Source organism: Salvelinus fontinalis, chromosome 25 (assembly GCF_029448725.1).
Source record: "Salvelinus fontinalis isolate EN_2023a chromosome 25, ASM2944872v1, whole genome shotgun sequence".
Taxonomy (NCBI): Eukaryota; Metazoa; Chordata; class Actinopteri; order Salmoniformes; family Salmonidae; genus Salvelinus; species Salvelinus fontinalis.
In genome coordinates, this window is record NC_074689.1 from 31,368,972 (window position 1) to 31,391,581 (window position 22,610).

Below are 22,610 nucleotides of genomic sequence, written 5' to 3' on the forward strand. Positions count from 1 at the left end.
CTTACTGAGATTTACTGTCAGGGCCCAGGTCTGGCAGAATCTGTGCAGAAGATCTAGGTGCTGCTGTAGGCCCTCCTTGGTTGGTGGCAGAAGCACCAGATCATCAGCAAACAGTAGACATTTGACTTCAGATTCTAGCAGGGTGAGGCCGGGTGCTGCAGACTGTTCTAGTGCCCTCGGCAATTCGTTGATATATATGTTGAAGAGGGTGGGGCTTAAGCTGCATCTCTGTCTCACCCCATGGCCCTTGGGAAGAAATTTGTGTGTTTTTGGCCTATTTCAACCGCACACTTGTTGTTTGTGTACATGGATTTTATAATGTCGTATGTTTTTCCTCCAACGCCACTTTCCATCAATTTGTCATGCCAAATTGAGTTGAAGGCTTTTTTGAAATCAACAAAGCATGAGAAGACTTTGCCTTTGTTTCGGTTTGTTTGTTTGTCAATTAGGGTGTGAAGATTTACGTGGACTGGCGTATGATAATTTGGTAATAAGCCAATTTGACATTTGCTCAGTACATTGTTTTCACTGAGGAAATGTACAAGTCTGCTGTTAATGATAATGCAGAGGATTTTCCCAAAGTTGCTGTTGACGCATATCCCACGGTAGTTTTTGGGGTCAAATTTGTCTCCACTTTTGTGGATTGGGGTGATCAGTCCTTGGTTCGAAATATTGGGGAAGATGCCAGAGCTAAGGAGGATATTAAAGAGTTTTAGTATAGCCAATTGGAATTTGTTGTCCGTATATTTGATCATGTCATTGAGAATACCATCAACACCACATGCCTTTTTGGGTTGGAGGGTTTTTATTTTGTCCTGTAGCTCATTCAAGGTAATTGGAGAATCCAGTGGGTTCTGGTAGTCTTTAATAGTTGATTCTAAGATTTGTGTTTGATCATATATATGTTTTTGCTGTTTGTTCTTTGTTCTTTGTTATAGAGGCAAAAAGATTGGAGAAGTGGTTTACCCATACATCTCGATTTTGGAAAGATAATTATTCGTGTTGTTGTTTGTTTATTGTTCTTAAATTTTCCCAAAGTGTCACGTTCCTGACCTATTTATGTTAGTTGTTATGTGTGTTAGTTGGTCAGGACGTGAGGTTGGGTGGGCATTCTATGTTTTCTGTTTCTGTGTTGGTTTTGGGTTACCTGGTATGGCTCTTAATTAGAGGCAGGTGTTTGGCGTTCCTCTAATTAAGAGTCATATTTAGGTAGGCGTTGTCACAGTGTTCGTTGTGGGTGATTGTCTCCTGTGTCTGTGTTATGTCTTACACCATACGGGATTGTTTCGGTTGTTCGTTTCGTTTCGTTTCGATGTAGTATGTTTCCTGTCCGTAAGTGTTACGTGTTAGTTATGTAAGTTTATGTTCAGGTTTCGTCTACGTCGTTTGTTATTTTGTATCATTTCAAGTGTAGTTCGTGTTCGTTTTCCGTCTTGTCATTAAATTCATTATGTGTTCAAACTCCACTGCGCCTTGGTTCAATCCCTGCTCCTCTTCGGATACCGAAGAGGAGGACAGCCGTTACACAAAGTGGTTAGAGGATTAGAGGATTCTTCAATTACATTGGGCTGATTTCTAACGTGCTGTTCCTTCTTTTTCCGTAGTGTATTTCTTTTTTTTTTTCAATTTAAAGTTTTCCGTAGTGTATTTCTGTATTGTTTTAGTGATTCACCATAGTGAAGGCGTAGACTCAGGTTTTCCGGGTCTCTATGTTTTTGGTTGGAAAGGTTTCTCAATTTCTTTCTTAGATTTTTGCGTTCTTCATCAAACCTTTTGTCATTGTTATTCATTTTCTTCGGTTCTCTATTTGAGATTTTTAGAGGTCAAATATACTGTTAAGATTTTCTCCTGCCAAGTTTACACCTTCACTATTACAGTGGAACGTTTTATCCAGGAAGTTGTCTAAAAGGGATTGGATTTGTTGTTGCCTAATTGTTTTTTGGTAGGTTTCCAAACTACATTCCTTCCATCTATAGCATTTCTTAATATTACTCAGGTCCTTTGGCTTTGATGCCTCCTGATTGAGTATTGCTCTGTTCAAGTAGACTGTGATTTTGCTGTGGTCTGATAGGGGTGACAGTAGGCTGACTGTGAATGCTCTGAGAGACTCTGGGTTGAGGTCAGTGATAAAGTAGTCTACAGTACTACTGTCAAGAGATGAGTTATAGGTGTACCTACCATAAGAGTCCCCTCGAAGCCTACCATTGACTACGTACATACCCAGCGTGCGACAGAGCTGCAGGAGTTGTGACCCGTTTTTGTTGGTAATGTTGTCATAGTTGTGCCCAGGGGGGCATATGGGGGAGGGAATGCTGTCACCTCCAGGCAGGTGTTTGTCCCCCTGTGCACTGAGGGTGTCAGGTTCTTGTCCAGTTCTGGCATTTAGGTCACCACAGACTATTACATGTCCCTGGGCCTGAAAATGATTGATTTCCCCATCCAGGATGGAGAAGCTGTCTTTATTAAAGTATGGAGGTTCTAGTGGGGGGATTTAGGAAGCACACATGAGGATATTTTTCTCTGTTAAGATAATTTCCTTTTGAATTTCTAGCCAAATGTAAAATGTTCCTGTTTTGATTAATTTAACTTCTTTGGGGTAGGGGGCAGTATTTTCATGTCTGGATGAAAAGCATGCCCAGAGTAAACGGCCTGCTACAAAGCCATAAAAGCTAGAATATGCATATTATTAGTATATTTGGATAGAAAACATTCGGATGTTTCTAAAACTGTTTGAATGATGTCTGTGAGTATAACAGAACTCATATGGCAGGCAAAAACCTGAGAAACAATCCAACCAGGAAGTGGGAAATCTGAGGTTGGTCGATTTTCAACTCAGCTCCTATTGAAGATACAGTGGGATATTGGTAATGTTGCACTTCCTAAGGCTTCCACTAGGCTTCCACTGTCAACAGTCTTTAGAACCTTGTCTGATGCTTCTACTGTGAACTGGGGCCGAATGAGAGGGGATTGAGTAAGGTCTACCATGACCTGAACATGTGCTGACCATGCGCGTTCATGTGAGAGCGAGCTCTGTTCCATCGCACTTCTGAAGACAAAGGAATTCTCAGGTTGGAACAGTATTGAAGAATTATGTTAAAAACATCCTAAAGATTGATTCAATACTTCGTTTGTCATGTTTTTACAGACTGTAATATAACTTTTTTAACTTTTCGTCCGTACTTTCCGCTGGACTTGCCCGCGCGTCGTGAGTTTGGAAAGTGTACTGAACGCTAGAACAACAAGGAGGAATTTGGACATAAATGATGGACATTATCGAACAAAACAAACATTTATTATGGAACTGAGATTCCTGGGAGTGCATTCTGATGAAGATCATCAAAGGTAAGTGAATGTTTATAATGTTATTTCTGACTTCTGTTGACTGCACAATATGGCGGATATATTTTTGTCTTGATTGGGCTCTGAGCGCCGACCTCATTGCATGGTTTGCTTTTTCCGTAAAGCTTTTTGATATCTGACACAGCAGATGCATTAAGGAGAAGTGCATCTAAAATTCCATGCATAACACTTGTATTTTCATCAACATTTATAATGAGTATTTCTGTAAATTGATGTGGCTCTCTGCAAAATCACTGGATGTTTTGGAACTTATGAACGTAACGCGCCAATGTAAACTAAGATTTTTGGATATAAATATGAACTTTACCGAACAAAACATACATGTATTGTGTAACATGAAGTCCTATGAGTGTCATCTGATGAAGATCAGATGGTTAGTGATTATTTTTTTTGTGAATCCTCTCTGTGGCTGGAAAAATGGCTGTGTTATTCTGTGAATAGGCACTCACCTAACATAATCGTTTGGTTTGCTTTCGCCGTCAAGCCTTTTTGAAATCGGACACTGTGGCCGGATTTACAACAAGTGTATCTTTAAAATGGTGTAAAATACATGTATGTTTGAGGAATTTTATTTTTGGGATTTCTGTTGTTTTGAATTTGGCGCCCTGCAGTTTCACTGGCTGTTGAAGAGGTGGGACGCTACCGTCCCACGTACTCTAGAGGGGTTAATGGAGTGAGCTAGGTCTGCTCCATACCAAATTAGCATATCCCCTGAGTCCCTTCCCTGTTTCACACCTGGTAGTTTGGTGGATGGGACTACCAGCTCTCTGTAACCTAGAGGGGAACCAGTGGGTCCGTCTCCTCTATACCAGGTTTCTTGTAGGATGACAATGTCTGTATTTCCAATTTCTTTGATGAAGTCCAGGTTCCTGCTCTTTAGGCCAAACGCAAATGACCTCAGGCCTTGGAAATTCCAGGATGAGATAGTGAAGGCTTTGTGTTCCATAAAGTGTCCAATGTTGTTGGTCGTGTGGTTTGGCCTCAGACCAGTAAGTGTGAGCAGCCTATCTCTACCCCCCCTTATACCATTCACACATATAAATTAGGTTTGTGCCAAGCACAACAGACCTCCATCTCGCATCACTTAGATGGGTCTCAAATTCATAATCCGATACCCATTTATCAGACTAGTCACAGCTTCAGATCAGGACCTACATATGGGATGTTAAAGGAATATTACCCACTGTGACACCTTTAAAGGGTTGAGGATATGTTATACATGAGATGCATCAAAGTAGCTTTGAAAGGATAGCAACACCACATTTTTTCACTCAATGATGGAAGTACAGAGCACTCTTATGGAAATACAGAGATGGTTTTGTGTTCCACCTCCACCTTCAGTGTAAAACAATATCTGTGGTAAGTTCCTATATCTGTGTTTAGTGTTGTGTGATGTAGCTACCATTGCAGGATGAATCATTCTCAGAATGGTGGGTGAACGTCCAAACATGTTGCTCTTGACAACATCACACCAACCCTGGGTGAGCTAACCTCAACCACATCTATCTTTGTGTTCATCATCTCAATGTCAGAGTAGACAGACCTCAGCTGTTACTCTCCTCCCTCTCTCATCCCACTCCCTAAACTCATACTAAGTTTCAAAATCCCACACAATAAGTGACTGTGGGTAACAGCCATGAAGGGCAACCATAAAGTTTTGAGTCCTTTTGAGTTCATCTGACACTTAAAAAAAAAACGATTGGTCTTTTATGCTGCCCTTTCATATTTTTAATACCAGTGACAGACGCACTGGTTTCTATTAACAGAGAGCTTCATTGTGTGTGGAGATGGAAGGCAGGGGATGGCAGATATCTTTATACTAACACTTATTTTCCTGTCAAACCCCTCTCTCTCTCTCCTTCCCCCTGGCTGCTGTGTTATGTACCCCCTACATCTCTATATCCAGGATCAGGGTTAAACAACTTCTCTAACCACTGAGTGAATCTCTGGATATAGTCTAGTGTGTTTCCAATCAACTCTGATGTTCCTAATGTTGAGAGAATATTTCAGGACCTCAAAAGGGCTTCAGAATTCAGGCCCCTAGCTAGCGCAACTAAAGCAAGCCCTGTCAATCCCTATGAAACCCCGAGTAACGACATTGCTGAATTTCATCACATTTAGGGATGAATTACTTCTACCCTTCCTCCTTCAACAATGACTGTGACTGATTTTTCTCACAATCAATCCCTAAACACACACACACACACACACACACACACACACACACACACACACACACACACACACACACACACACACACACACACACACACACACACACACACACACACACACACACACACACACACACACACACCAAACCCTCCCCCCAAAAGGTCAAAGGTTGTAGATGTGTACTCACAGTCTGGCTCAGACTTATTCTCTGACCCAGCAGAGCAACAGGGGGTTTGGACATAAAGAACTGCAGTCTCCCCCAGAGCATAGCAGAGTCAGTCTGACCAGAAGCTCCCTACAGATCATAGCAGAGTCAGTCTGACCAGAAGCTCCCTACAGAGCATAGCAGAGTCAGTCTGACCAGAGTCCCCCTACAGCGCATGCCCACAGCCCCAGGCCAACAGAGACATACATATTAAAGAACTCATTCACACCCTCGTTTCCACTCACAACACACTGTCCACCTGAGAGAGAAACACTCTAATTTACTGGCCCCCAGTGCCAGCAGTGAAATTTTTATCCGTACCAGGTTGTATAGACCCTGGCTCTGTGAGAGCCAGAGTGAGTGGGTCCTCCACATATCCCACAAACCACAGGAAGAGCTCAACTGTACACCGGAGCACTGCGTTCCAGTGCTTCAAAAACAACATGGAAACCACAGCGACTCCCAGAGAGGTGGCAGTGGCCTCCCTCTACGTCTCAGAGTCTTTGACCGACCAACAAGTCACGGCTCAGTTTTACTGCCAGTCCGCCAAGCAAGCAACAAAGTCTTCATATATGCAACATATTTGTGTCCTCCCACAAACCCAGAACATGATATATACACACTAATACGCAAAGCAGGAGTCTTATGAATATGCTACTCTATGTGTGGCTGTCAAGGTACTCAAAAACACTTTGGTTGGGGTTTTATGTTATTTTGTAAACTGGCTATGGGGTATGTCAACGGCCCTCTGCATTGACCATATTGTCTACTAAATGTACCTGTGAAGATCACAAAGTAGGAGCATTTCAATTATGTTTTTTCAATGGACGTCAGCTAAAACACATACCACTCTGCCTTTTATAACTGCCCAAACTGACCAGTTCACATTTTGATTCAATGCTTCTGACAGGCAAAAATTACTGTTCTGTTTCTCATGAATGTGTTTTTATCTTTGAATGTGGCAGACAGATTTTGTTCAAATAGGCCGGTGGAATGTGCCAAAGCAGACCAAATGCAGAGCATGCTACACATCGGTGTCAGACGGGCTGAGTTCCAATTATGATTCCATGATCTCATTATATCTTCAGGAGGAAGGACGCACAGCACCCACACTCATTCATGCAACCTAAAAATCAATGTTTTATTTTACAGTGAGCATAGCTGTCAGTCACTCTAATAGTATTTTATTATCCAGCACCTGAGAGATAATGGATGTTCACACTCAACTATCAGATTCTGACCCCATTATTTTTGGGAGGTATGATTTGCAGTCAACTCGGTGAGCAGTGGTACTCACAGAATGATTGATTGAAAAACCATTACATTTCACAACAAGCACACCATTTGATCCCATGGTAATTGGTTCCAGTTGGAGATATATTTCAGTTATATCCAAATGTAATTGGTGCATGGGAAGCAGTTCTCCATAGGAGAAGTTACTTTACACTAAAATTAATATATAGACACCAACTTTTGCCACGATAATTATCAATATTAAGGTAGTAGAACGATGCCTTCTACCAATGTAGAGAACCCATACTGTTTTATATTACATATACAAAGCTTCTCTCCTTCAGCTCACTGTCTGGGCAGGAACCAGAGCATTCCTGTCTGTGTCTGTTTGGGGGGAATAAAGTGTTGTACAGTAATCAGGTGTAAAACAGGTGGAGCAGTGTTGACATAGGAGGGAAGCATGTGAAAAATGTGCTGCTGCCATGCAATCACAAAGGGAAAAGCCAGGCGGTTGATTTAGACGTTTAATCACAGTGCTGGATGATAAGTATAGGATCAAACAAAGGCACGCGATGCCTGGAATAACTGGGAGAGCCACCTAAAGCCTATACAGGGATTCCTGGTGGAAATGAGCCAAAGCAGTAGCAGTAGGCTGGGATGGATGCCCCAATCATCAGGCCAGATAGAACTGTATCATCTTCAATGGGTCTGGCGATTTGATGGATAGCTGGGTAGCTACAATGCATTCGTAAAGCATTCACACTCCTGGACTTTTTCCACATTTTATGTAAATGTGATATTTCCGTTTTTATTTTTAATACATTTGCAAAATTTTCAAAAATAAATAAATATGTTTTTGTTTTGTCGTAATGGGGTATTGTGTATAGTGTGATGAGAAGAAAAAAACGATTTCATCAATTTTAGAACAAGGCTGTAAGTAACAAAATGTGTAAAAAGTCAAGTGGTCAGAATACTTTCTCTGTAAGTTATTTCACAACAATCTAGTATTTCTAGCTCTATCTGAACATTTGGGGAGATATTCTGTTCTCGTCCCAGTTCTAACATAGGGTCTGGCTTCACTCATTCCCCCATAGTCTGGGGCACACATTGACTGACTGATGGACTGATTAAATGGCACAAACCTCTATTGAACTCATGGCTGGGGACAATTACATTATTCCAGTCAAGGATGGAAACCACACAGATCTGTGTTTCCATTGAGACATGTTCTATAACGTGTAGAACTGCAGAAAATTTGCTTTAAAGCTACAATTTTTTCTCTCTGGCAACAAGAGGGGTGTGAATAGTTTCTGGTTGCATGGGTTGTGAGGTTGGTGTTTGTTACTAAGCCGATAAATACATTATCCAGCCCGTCCTTTGCCACCTAGGAAATTTGTGTAGGAAACCTTCTCAAATAGTATTTGAATACCCTTGTAGGGTCTATGATTTACAGTCTTAATTAGGGTATATTAATATATAGACTTAACAGTCTTAATTAGGGATCCTAAGTGGCGTAGCGGTCTAAGGCACTGCATCTCAGTGCTAGAGGCGCCACCACAGACCCTGTCTCGATTCCAGGCTGTATCACAACTGGCCGTGATTGGGAGTCCCATTGGCCCAGCATTGTTAGGGTTTGGCTGGGGTAGCCCGTCATTGTAAATAAGAATTTGTTCTTAACTGACTTGCCTAGTTAAATAAAGGTTAAAAAATGTAAATATTTCAGTGTGCAGGAGCTCAGCAAACACTGAGTGGATTCATTTTTTTATTTAAAAAAGTATTTTACAGAGTAGGCCTACAGAAAGGACATATGAAGGTTATCACTTTAGTTGTGCTTTATAAATATGCGTAAGGCTATGCTGTCAAAAGTTGCACACTAAAACTGATAAACAATTTATATTTTAAAAAATAGGCTACTGTATGGATAAACATTCTAAGGGTGAAATTGGGGTGTCAATATTGGGAGGGGGAAGAACAGTAGATGGGGGGTCCTCCCCCTGATATATATACAGTACCAGTCAAAAGTTTGGACACACCTACTCATTCAAGGTGTTTTTTCTTTATTTTTTACTATTTTCTACATTGTAGAATAATAGTGAAGACATCAAACTTATGAAATAGCACAAATGGAATAATGTACTAACCAAAAAAGTGTTAAACAAACAAAATATATTTTATATTTCAGTTTCTTCAAAGTAGCCACCGTTTGCCTTAATGACAGCTTTGCACATGCTTGGCATTCTCTCAACCATCTTCATGAGGTAGTCACCTGGAATGCATTTCAATAAACAGGTGTGCCTTGATAAAAGGCATAATGCGTTTGAGCCAATCACTTGTGTTGTGGCAAGGTAGGGGGGGTACACAGACGATAGCCCTATTTGGTAAAATACCAAGTCCAAATTATGGCAAGAACAGCTCAAATAAGCAAAGAGAAACAATAGTCCATCATTACTTTAAGACATGAAGGTCAGTCAATTTGGAATGTTTCAAGAACTTGCAGTCACAAAAACCATCAAGCGCTAACATGAAACTGACTCTCATGAGGACTGCCACCAGAAAGGAAGACCCAGAGTTACCTCTGCTGCAAAGGATAAGTTTGTTAGAGTTAAGTGCACCTCAGATTGCAGCCCAAATAAATGATTCATAGAGTTCAAGTAACAGACACATCTCAACATCAACTGTTCAGTAGAGAATGCGTGAATCAGGCCTTCATGGTTGAATTGCTGCAAAGAAACCACTACTAAAGGACACCAATAAGAAGAAGAGACTTGCTTGGGCCAAGAAACACGAGCAATGGACATTAGACTGGTGAAAATCTGTCCTTTGGACTGATGATTCCAAATTTGAGACCGCCGTGTCTTTGTGAGACGCAGAGTAGGTGAACGGATGATCTCCACATGTGTGGTTCCCACCGTGAAACACGGAGGAGGAGGTGTAATGATGTGGGGGTGCTTTGCTCGTGACACTGTCAGTGATTTATTTAAAATTCAAGGCACACTTAACCAACATGGCTACCACAGCATTCTGCAGTGATACGCCATCCCATCTGGTTTGTGCTTAGTGGGACTATCGTTTGTTTTTCAACAGGGCAATGAGCCAACACACCTCCAGGCTGTGTAAGGGCTATTTGACAAAGAAGGATAGTGATGGAGCGCTGCATCAGATGACCTGGCCTCCACAATCACCCGACCTCAACCCAACTAAGATGGTTTGGGATGACTTGGACCGCAGTGTGAAGGAAAAGCAGCCAACAAGTGCTCAGAATATGTGGGATCTCCTTCAAGACTGTTGGAAAAGCATTCCAGATGAAGCTGGTTGAGAGAATGCCAAGACTGTGCAAAGCTGTCGTCAAGGCAAAGGGTGGCTATTTTGAAGAATCTAAAATATATTTTGATTTGTTTGACACTTTTTTGGTTACCACATGATTCCATATGTGTTATTTCATAGTGTTGATGTTGTAACTATTATTCTACAATGTAGAAAATAGTAAAAATAAAGAGCAACCCTTGAATGAGTAGATGTGCCCAAACTTTTGACTAGTACTGTATACTTTATATATATATATATATATATATTTAAACGCATTTCCTTCAATTCTACACAGTTTGACATTACTTATTATCCCTCTCTTGAGGTTTATTTTGAGGGGTATATGGAGGGGTATTTAGAAAACACAGTATAAGTGAAAGGATAAGTGGAAATATTTATTTTAGGAATAAACAAACTTCCTGCATTTCAACACATTTTGCCATGGTGCAGAGAGAAAAATGTGCGGTTTTATAATGTTATTCTATACATTTTGTCATGAGTCTGAGATAAAATGTTGCACTTTTAAAGCTAATTTCCTGCAATTGTACACATTTTACCATGGGGCAGAGAGAAACATTTTCTGTTTTAAAGTAACTGCACTGGAAACATCTTACTTTTAAAAATTAACATTCTGTTAACTGATACCCAAATAATGTTGATGACTTATCCTATACTCTTATCTGTGGCCAATGCATAACCACCTCAAGCTTCTATCTCAAACAGACCATTTAAAAAATGCTTGCTATTTCTTCATAGAAGATGATGTCATTGCATTAATATGTTTTATGACCGGTATACGCCCACACCATTCCAACACAGAAAAGCTGCTTTTTAAAATACTTGATTAACATTTTTTGTAAGGAAACTATTCCACTCATATTGTAACTACGGTGCCTTCAGAAAGTATTCATACCTCTTGATTTATTCCACATGTTGTTGTGTTGCAGCCTGATTAAATAAATACAAATTCTCACCCCAACACAATACCCCATAATGACAAAGTGAAAATATGTTTTTAGAAATTTTAACAAATGTATTGAAAATGAAATACAGAAATATCTCATTTCCATAAGTATTCCCACCTCTGAGTCAATACCTTGTAGAAGCATCTGTTTTCACTTCATTATGCGTTCTTGTGTGTAGGTGGGTGAGAAAAAAAATATTGAATCCATTTTGAGTTCAGCCTATAACACAACAAAATGTGGAATAAGTCAAGGAGTATGAATACTTTCTGAAGGCACCGTAATTATAGATCATATTTCATAGACATATGGAAACAGTGGAAAGTTAATCTATAACTGGTCAATGCACTATCATACTAGGTCATTTAATACTTACATTTATTTTAAATAAATGGAATAATATCTGTTCTCCAAAATGTATTTAAAGACCCCAATAGTTATTTTTTTGTTAGAGTTCGTTCTATGTCAGGCAGGCTATTATAGCCTGTATACCCATCCACACTGCTCTGGCCAAACTGACGTTTCTTCTCCGATAGAGCACCGGAATTAAATTCAGGGTGATTCGACAGGCAAAGCCTATTTTGCAAGAGGCATATGGTCCTGTTCACAGTGTAACTGAACGATGCTATCGATTTAAATAACTCGCTTCGGTAACACGCGCATCGTCTCTGCTATTTGGGATAATCGGGAAGTCCCTACCCATTGAAGTTGACATTTAAAATGGTTAAGGTATCGGTTAATGCTAGGGTTAGGTAGTAAGGGTTAAGATTAGGGTTAAGCTAGGTGTTAAGGATACAGCATAGCACTATTCGTATCCAAACGGGATAGGGATCCATTTACCGACCTCCTTGACACACACCGGGTCACGTGACAGATCCTGCACATTTAAAAAAGAACGGGATATCCTACAATTCACACCAGGGCTTCACCGAGGTGGCTAAATGACTCCCCGGTGGCAGTTGACCGACTTTCGCACCTCCGCAGCCCTTTTGTGCAATTGTCAGAGGAGCGTCAATGGGACAACTCGCTGAACGCACCTACGACACATGAGACTTCATAATCAAACCTGTTGACCGGGGCCCGGTCCTAATTTCTATCCCCGTTTATATTCTTATACGAAGTTGATCTACAGCCTGCAGAGAAATCATATTGGAGGGCGAAAAGTGGGGATATCCTTTGTCATTATTAATATCTGCTCGGGATGGCAGTGAACTTTAGATGCGCAGTTCAAGCCTTAGTTTTACTGGGCTGTGTGATTATCCTCAGTAACGTGCTATGTCCCGTTGGTGCGAATCTCTACAACAACCGCTATGCAGGGTAAGTGAGGATTCTCATTCATTTTTGTGCTTTGTGACTGGAAGAGAAAGTTGAATCTTGAGCTCTCATTCGTGTTGAAGACTTGAAGTTGAACACCTATGAGGTAAAAGAAGAAGGGTAAAACATAAAAGGAAATATCTGTATTTTAAAGGGGCAATCAGCAGTTGCTACATCCATTTTTGGATTCATACATTCATGAAATATAGCCTACCCATTGATTCTGGAAGATTATAACATAGGCTATAAATGAGTCATGAGCTTAGTTCAACTGTCGTACCCCATCAGAACTCAAAATATAAGCTTGTTTTACTCCAATGTTGGTAAACAAAGTAAATGTCAACAACCACTAAAAACATAGTGAAAACAATACATGTGATATCATGGATGGTAGTCTTTGCATCCATAGCTCCTTCTACGAATTTGAGAGTGGTTAGGCCTACATTTCTCTAGCCCTATCCCTCAGCTTTTTACCGAAACAGAGGTAGGGAGTACGCTTTGTTATTGTTTCTACTTTGCTGATTTAAGTTGGTCTACTGAAAGTAATTCTATCCTCAGATTAAGCATGGGGTTTACTTCCTCTCATCTCCTGTTGAAAAGAGATGGATTTTTCAAAGCAACTTTGTATGTGTGACTACACGTTTTTCTCTCATATGGATAGTAAATCATCCCTGCTGGAGACACGTGTTTTCTACCTTGTGTATTCGAGACATATGGGACACCAAAATGTTCTGATGGATGTAAGATAAGCCTATAGTTGTCACGTTTTGGCCCAGCAGCTCTTATGATAAGTGCTGGCTAGTTAGAGATGCAGCAACTGCAGTTGATACCAGACAGATCGGGGAACCTGGAACATTAGGAGACAGTCTCTTTTGGGACAGAGAACCTGAGCAGAGAACCTGGCTGTGTTGAAGTTCTAGAATTCACAGAGTTCCGTCAAGGTGCATGGGGCACACCGAGGGGGCACAGTGGGAACATTTTGGGCACCTGAAGCACATTAGGGAACTGAGGGATAGTTTAGAGTACACTTTGGGCAATTTTGGAGGGTATTCCTGAGCAAGTAATTGCTCTCCTCTAGGCATAATTTCAGGGAGCTTTGGGGTAGTTTTGGAAGGCACAGCAGGATCCCATCTGTCCTTCCATAGCCCCACCCCCCCTCTTTCCCCTGCACCCTGGACTTGTTCCAAAAGCCCCTGTAACCCACCCGAACCCTAGCTGCTCAGCACAGACGATCCCACTTTATCAAGGAAGGAAACCCAGGGCAAGGAAACAAGACTCCCAACGCTGACACTGTAGGGAACTCTGTGCCGTTCTGTTCAGAATTCCTTATACAGTATGATAGTGGGTGTTGTCCCACTTAGTTTTAATCTGTTGAAGGATTGCACAATGAGCCTTTAGTCTTAAGGACTAAATGGTCACTATTGTTGTTAAATCTTTGTGATTACATGAGTTTACTTTCGGGAATTATCATGTCTCCTGTTGGTTGAACATGGTCTAATACCAGTGTTTCCCCTAGGATTTTTTTCAGCAGAGGTGGTAAAGTTAGCATGGGGGGGGGGGTGTGAGCACGGCCAATTGCACGGTTTTAAATCTAATTCCCTGCAATTCTACACATTTTGCTATGGGGCGGAGAGAACATTTTACAGTTTTAAAGCTAGTTTCCTGCAATGCAAATGTTTTTTTCATGGCTTATTGTCATGATGCTATAAATTGATCGGGAGACAGGCGCAAGAATGTGTAATCGGGGTTTTTATTTCCCAAATTACAGCGTGCCGTGTAAAGGCACGGGGACGAAGACCAAACAAACACGTATACAAAACACAGGGTAGAAACCCAAACAAAAGAGCGAGGAGTACCTCGAATAAATACACAATCGCACAATGATTATCACACGGGACGAGACCCGTAATCATCTGCACGATATACGTGACACGAAAGCCAAAACAACACAGCACAGGTACTCACACGACCAATGGACATGGTATCTTTAATCGACAGGACAATGGTGAACAAAGGGCACACTCATACAGTAACTAATCAATGGGAATAGGGACCAGGTGTGCGTAATGACAGTTCCGGAGGGATCCGTGACACTTATGCCGTGTTCTTATGCTATCTGAGTGACTCAAACATTATAACAAAATCCATCGGGGCTCCATACCATGACATTTTTTCCCCTACATACTTTATATCTGGTTTTAGTTGTTTAAGTTTACACTGAAAACTATCAAAATCATGATATCACCCTGAGGAAGGCACAGTGATGCCGAAACGTTGGTAAATACCCCTTAAATTGCTGGGAGATTACACATGGAGTGTTCAACTTTCTTTTGATAGTTTATTGGCCATTAGTCAGCACCTCCACACAAACTATTATTCTGGCTGTGCGCCAGCTCATGTTTTTTATCTAAGTTTACACTGAACACATTTTACCATCCCAAAACAAAATATTATTATTATTATTAATATATATTTTTGTTTTTTTGCAGTGGCAGCCACAATTTGTGTGCTGCGGCTAAATGCATAAAGGGGAAACACTGAATACAGTACACTTGTCAGATATTGACATTGTGATACAGAAGTGCTATGTGCACCTATTCCCTCAACAATGGGGCACACAGAGTTGGGTATATTGAAGGTGGGCCTACAGAGTGGAGGGATAATAGAATTTCTCTCAGTTTCCAAAAAGACTACAGAGAAGTACCTTCTGTTTTAGTTCCAAGGGCTCAATTTAAAGGTTACTGCCATAGAGAGAGCTGAGTGAAATGTCAGATTGACAGCTTAAAATACAGCTTTCGCCTAGAAAAAAACGTTACCAGTGCACAGCAGGCTTTTAAGACACACTGAGACACACTGAGACACACTGAGAAGGCAGTGCCACCGTTTTGACAGAGAGTCTATGATCCATAGGGATCGCTATGACAAGGAAAAGATGGGTCAATTTGGGTGACGATAAAACACTTTTCTGGAGTAGAACTAGACTGCAGCCTTGGTGGATTGTTTTGAATTCTATAGGGTGCACTTTGTCATATGATGTCATTGTCGCTCAAATCTGACTAAGAAGTCGTTATTATGTAAAATGCCATTGATAATGTATCGTAGGGAAACAAAAGAGAAAGCCACTATCTGTTGTTTCAGAACCAGCATGTATGGGCTTAGAAACATAGAAATGAAATGGTGTATTGGAAGTTGCATGAGCTACACAGTTTTCAAGTTTGGGATGAAAAGGGATTTTGCCCTAGATAAAGGGTCTCTATGTCATGCTCTAACCTGTAGGCATTGAGGCTGCGTGTAACATTGGGGACAGGCTGTTGGTGGCATTTCTTGTGGCCGCTGGAGTGGGGTGTAATGCCCCTTTGTTCCCTCTCTCCCTCATCCCTATAAGTGGCCCTGTGTCACAGTGGGAAAGACCTGGTGGAAAATGGAAACATGATAGAGAAAGGGATAAATAGACAGAGGGAGAGAAAGAGTGCTATAGGGAGTGAGGAAGAGAAATAGAGAGGGGGAGAGAGAGTGCTATAGAGAGTGAGGAAGATAAATAGAGGGGGAGAGAGAGCGCTATAGAGAGTGAGGAAGAGAGAGAGAGAGAGAGCTGAGTTCCGGAAACTCCAATTTTCTACTGCTTGAGCTCCTGTTCCTCTTATAGAATATTAGCTCAAAAGTATTTTGGAGCTCCTTTACCTAAACATAAACAGTACCAGGACCTATTTCAGTCCAAGTCAAGCACTGTGTGCGTCTGTGTGTGCTTGTGTGTGTGTGTGTGTGTGTGTATGTGTGTGTGTGTGTGTGTGTGTGTGTGTGTGTGTGTGTGTGTGTGTGTGTGTGTGTGTGTGTGTGTGTGTGTGTTAGTGATTGCTCTTCATCTGTCAGTGGCACCGACAAATCCTTGGAAACCCAGGCAATCTCGCAAGCACTTACAACTAGTGGATCGTGGACATAAACATGGGTGTGTTGTACTGCACAGGTCTATAGCCTAGTTGTGATGGCATTTAAGTTCATAATAAAGTTCATATTGTGAGTTCCCACAGGAATGTAACATTGATTCCAAGAGCTTGGATATAGCCTAACGAGAGCTGTCTGTGACAGGTGCTGAACTATGCCAAGTCCCATTTGTGACACACCTCCATTAAGAGTTTATAGGGAACAGTTGTTTCCGTTTAGTTGAAATACCACACTCATACATCCATACGGTTAATAGTTTCATTTCAAATGCCATGTAAACCGGACTGGAAATGGATTCCTATGCAAAGCTTTACAGTACAGTATGAATCTGGTCACTGAGTTGATTTACTGCGTGGAGAAATATGAAAGCCAATCCATGAAGCAGATACTAAGCTTAGGTGGTTGATATGGTTTCAGTTAGTCAAACACAAGGGATAGCTGTGGGCCTAGCAGACTGGTTTCCTTCTTATGCTGTTGTCTTTATGACGGTATCATTAGTGTAGATACATTTTCAGTGTGTCTAGGGATTGCCTTTATATCCTATGAAGACAGGAGATTCAGAAGCAGTGTTAGACAGATCAGAATAAGAATTGACTACTAGCCCCCATGGAACATCAGAATCAGATTAAGTGTTTTTCATTCATCTGTTTCCCATGTTTACATCTGAAAGGAATTGCCAGGGCTTCAAAAAGTCATATGATTGACGTTGCTTGCTTCTGAATCTAATAATGTGGTATGGATTTTTTAGTTATTTTCACCCATGTGTTTCATAGTCAGGGTCAGGGCTCTAAATTGTGACCATATTGGTCGTACATCCTCCTAAGTATTTTGCTGTGTGACCTGGAATTTAGATTTAGCACCATTGCGCCTAGAGAAATATTCACCCAGATAATATCCTACATTTAATGGCAAAATGATATGTGCCGTTGGGAGCAAAGTTGTTACATTTGTATTGTCCGGTGCGTGCAAAGTCAATAGGCTAGACTACATTGTATAATTTCACCTCACCAAACAGAACATTCAGGAACTCTTGGAGGACAGTGGATTGGAAGTTGATAAAGGTGCTTCTTCTTTGTTAAAAAAAGTATGTGTTTCGGCTCTCAGCCACAGAGTTTTCAAACCTATAGTTTTATAGGCTATTGGCTCTTTGCCTCCGACTTTAGGTCTAACAGATGGGAAAGTTAAGAAAGGTTTTATATATTTCTACATTGTCTTTATGGGTTCAGGGACCAATCAAAATAGGAATAAAAAACAAAATATGTGATTGGTAAATTAGTTTAAAAAATTTGACCAATAGGAGGCCAATTTGAAATATATAAAAACCCACTTAATTTGCCGCTCTGTAAACCCTTTCTTACCTGGAAAGTCCGGTAGCCCCAGTGCTCACTTCCATTTGCACCTCACCTGCGAGAAGCATGATGCACACGGGCAAGTCTGATTAGGCTTCACTGTACCACCTGTGAGCAGGGCCTACTATATAGCCCAGCCCCTAAACCGTCATGCTTCACCCCTTTACAATTGTCTCTAGTCTAAACTGCTAGTCTCTAGTCCAAACCACTTGTCTCTGGCCCAAACCACTGGTCTCTAGCCCAAACCACTTGTCTCCAGCCCAAATCACTAGTCTCTAGCCGAACCACTAGTCACTAGCCCAAACCATTAGCCTCGAGCTCAAACCAATTGCCTCTAGCCCAAACCACTAGTCTCTAGCCCAAACCAATTGTCTCTAGCCCAAACTACTAGTCTCTAGCCCAAACCACTAGTCTCTAGCCCAAACCACTTGTCTCTAGCCCAAACCACTTGTCTCTAGCCTAAACCACTAGTCTCTAGCCCAAACTACTAGTCTCTAGCCCAAACCACTAGTCTCTTAGCCCAAACCACTAGTCTCTAGCCCAAACCACTTGTCTCTAGCCCAAACCACTTGTCTCTAGCCTAAACCACTAGTCTCTAGCCCAAACTACTAGTCTCTAGCCCAAACCACTAGTCTCTAGCCCAAACCACTAGTCTCTTAGCCCAAACCACTAGTCTCTAGCCCAAACCACTTGTCTCTAGCCCAAACCACTTGTCTCTAGCCTAAACCACTAGTCTCTAGCCCAAACTACTAGTCTCTAGCCCAAACCACTAGTCTCTAGCCCAAACCACTAGTCCTAGCCCAAACCACTTGTCTCTAGCCTAAACCACTAGTCTCTAGCCCAAACCACTTGTCTCTAGCCTAAACCACTAGTCTCTAGTCTAAACCGCTTGTCTCAAGCCCAAACTACTTTCCTCTAGCCCAAACCTCTTTTCTCTATCCCAAACCACTAGTCTCTAGCCCAAACTGCTTGTCTGTAGCCCAAACCGCTTGTCTCTAGCCCAAACTGCTTGTCTGTAGCCCAAACCGCTTGTCTCTGGCCCAGACCACTAGTCTCTGGCCCAGACCACTTGTCTCTAGCCCAAACTACTAGTCTCTAGTCCAAACCAATTGTCTCTATCCCAAACTGCTTGTCTCCTGCCCAAACTGCTTGTGTCTGGCCCAGACCACTAGTTTCTGGCCCAGACCACTAGTCTCTAGCCTAAACCACTAGTCTCTAGTCTAAACCGCTTGTCTCAAGCCCAAACTACGTGCCTCTAGCCCAAACCTCTTTTCTCTAGCGCAAACCACTTGTCTCTAGCCCAAACTGCTTGTCTGTAGCCCAAACCACTTTCTCTAGCCCAAACTACTTGTCACTAGCCCAAACTGCTTGTCTGTAGCCCAAACCACTTGTCTCTAGCCCAAACTGCTTGTCTGTAGCCCACACCACTAGTCTCTAGCCCAAACCACTTGTCAGTAGCCCAAACTGCTTGTCTGTAGCCCAAACCGCTTGTCTCTAGCCCAAACTGCTTGTCTGTAGCCCAAACTGCTTGTCTCTAGCCCAAACTGCTTGTCTGTAGCCCAAATCACTTGCCTCAAGCACAAACTGCTTGACTCAAGCCCAAACTGCTTGTCTCTAGCCCAAACTGCTTGTCTGTAGCCCAAACCACTTGCTTCTAGCCCAAACTGCTTGTCTCTAGTCCAAACTGCTTGTCTCTAGCCCAAACCGCTTGTCTCTAGCCCAAACTGCTTGTTTGTAGCCCAAACCACTTGCTTCTAGCCCAAACTGCTTGTCTGTAGCCCAAACCACTTGCTTCTAGCCCAAACTGCTTGTCTGTAGCCCAAATCACTTCCCTCTAGCCCAAACTGCTTGTCTGTAGCCCACACCACTAGTCTCTAGCCCAAACCACTTGTCAGTAGCCCAAACTGCTTGTCTGTAGCCCAAACCACTTGTCTCTAGCCCAAACTGCTTGTCTGTAGCCCAAAGCACTTGCTTCTAGCCCAAACTGCTTGTCTCTAGTCCAAACTGCTTGTCTCTAGCCCAAACCGCTTGTCTCTAGCCCAAACTGCTTGTTTGTAGCCCAAACCACTTGCTTCTAGCCCAAACTGCTTGTCTGTAGCCCAAACCACTTGCTTCTAGCCCAAACTGCTTGTCTGTAGCCCAAATCACTTCCCTCTAGCCCAAACTGCTTGTCTGTAGCCCACACCACTAGTCTCTAGCCCAAACCACTTGTCAGTAGCCCAAACTGCTTGTCTGTAGCCCAAACCACTTGTCTGTAGCCCAAACCACTTGTCTGTAGCCCAAACTGCTTGTCTCTAGCCCAAACCACTTGTCTGTAGCCCAAACCACTTGTCTGTAGCCCAAACTGCTTGTCTGTAGCCCAAACCACTTGTCTGTAGCCCAAACCACTTGTCTGTAGCCCAAACCACTTGTCTGTAGCCCAAACCACTTGTCTCTAGCCCAAACCGTTCAAACATTAAGACTGTTATTACCTGATCTACATTTTCTAAATTTCTATTGTGGATTTGCATGATTTATGAAATTATAATTCCATAAACCATGTCTTGGACTCTACACTAAGCCTACTTGCTGGCCGCTAACTGTTTGTTTGATAACAAACAACTTTATTCAGTAATGTAACCCAAATACATGGCTCTGGTGTAACCTAGCTGGATAACAACTTAAGATGGCATTGGAAGAAAGGAATGGGTCTCCGAATAGTTTCTCAGGAGACAAGCTTCAAAAATCATCTAGCCGTAGCTATATCTAAATCAATTAAAAAAAAATAAAAAAAAATCTGGTGCTAAATGCTGTTCACTGGGGCTCCTAACCAGTGCTACCAATGAACAAAGTTAATTTAGGGCACCAGTTAATAAGGGAAATTCAATACAATGATATAGTAGGCTAAACAATATTTTTGGTTTTAAATTTTCTATGAGTCATAGTTGTGAATCATAGCTAAGGCTTACTACTGGCACGCTTTCTTTTCCTGAAATCTCACCATGTATGTAAAGATTATGTTAAGTTCACCTTGTCTATATGTAGATGTTTTCAAATGATGTAAATGTGTGTGGTAGGTCTTTAGTTTAATGCTTGGATCTTAATGTACATTCATGTTATTTAAGACCCTTGATTCTCAAATGTCTCAATTGAATCTGTGTTGTAAAAACAAATCTCTGTCCCGTCACATCACCTGTGTGTGGAACACAAGATGCTGTAACACTATCCTATAATGATCTGTCAGCCAAATTGTTTGGCACTGGTATGACCCTGTCATCTATCCCAGATCTTACAGTAAAACAGGACACAGCCCTTCCCTTAACCCTCTCTCTCTCACAATTAAGCGTCATTCTCCAGTCATGTAAAAAGGGAGAATGCATTAACTCTGACACTATGGCTGAGAAATGTCATAGAGTGATGTGCTCTTAGTGAAGTAATTTATAATCTGACTGAATTCATGAAACTCTTTCATCCTGACTGTGGTTTGTATAGGGGACAGATGACTTACAGACACAGATAGGTGGGCCTTATGAGGTAGTTAGTAGCTCCAGTACCACACCCTCCACCTACTCTAGGGAGTCCTCAGCCGCACAAAGATCCTCTCACGTCACTAGGGAATTAAAGATGCCTTATAAAGATTTTGTATAATTTCAGACAGTAGTTTTAAAAGTAACCCTCAGAAGCCCAAACCGGTCCATGGAAATGTTGCACAATTGTGTTCACAACGTCACCCATTTCTTGGGATATGTTCTGTGCTGAAAAAAAAGATAAATACAAATAAATAAATCAAATCCTGCAATTCGTGTTACAACTATGTTACGAATCTGTAAGTGCTTACGATCCTGTTCAATCTCTTTAGAAATGGAAAGGAGAACGATAGGAGCTACTCTATCATACTGTACTGTGTAGTACAGCGGTTCCCAAACTAGGGATCGTGAACCCATGTGGGGTCGCCTGATATGAAAGTGGGGTCGTGGGAGAATTTCCCAAATCCTAAAGAAAAAAATATACACTACCATTCGAAAGTTTGGAGTCACTTAGAAATCTCCTTGAAAACATACATGAAATCAGTTACAAAATGAATAGGAAATATAGTCAAGACATTGACAAGGTTATAAATAGTGATTTTTTATTGAAATAATAATTGCGTTCTTCAAACTTTGCTATCGTCAAAGAATCCTCCATTTGCAGCAATTACAGCCTTGCAGACCTTTGGCATTCTAGTTGTTAATTTGTTGAGGTAATCTGAAGAGATTTGCTTCCTGAAGCACCTCCCACAAGTTGGATTTGCTTGATGGGCACTTCTTACGTACCATACGGTCAAGCTGTTCCCACAACGGCTCAATAGGGTTGAGATCCGGTGACTGTGATGGCCACTCCATTATAGACAGAATATCAGCTGACTGCTTCTTCCCTAAATAGTTCTTACATAGTTTGGAGCCGTGCTTTGGGTCATTGTCCTGTTGTAGGAGGAAATTGGCTCCGATTAAGCGCCGTCCACAGGGTATGGCATGGCGTTGCAAAATGGAGTGATAGCCTTCCTTCTTCAAGATCCTTTTTACCGTGTACAAATCTCCCAATTTACCACCACCAAAGCACCCACAGACCATCACATTGCCTCCACCATGCTTGACAGCATCTTTTCATTTTTTCTGCGTCTCATGAATGTTATTCTTTGTGATCCGAACACCTCAAACTTTTTTTTTTTATTTTTAATATTTTTTTTATTTATTTATTTATTTTTTTTATTTTATTTTTTTTAGGGGTGGATCAGCTTAGTATTGC

At 41.6% G+C, this 22,610-nt stretch overlaps 1 protein-coding gene across 1 annotated transcript in view; it reads left to right on the plus strand.

Annotated features, from left to right (window-relative positions):
- Positions 1-11,862: 11,862 nt before the first annotated feature.
- LOC129823117 (carboxypeptidase A6-like) overlaps positions 11,863-22,610 on the plus strand; it is a 41,088-nt gene continuing 30,340 nt past the window's right edge. Inside the window, exon 1 of the mRNA XM_055881878.1 lies at positions 11,863-12,558. Coding sequence (XP_055737853.1) covers positions 12,443-12,558 — 116 coding nt within the window. The 5' untranslated portion in view covers positions 11,863-12,442. The remainder of the gene's footprint in view (positions 12,559-22,610) is intronic.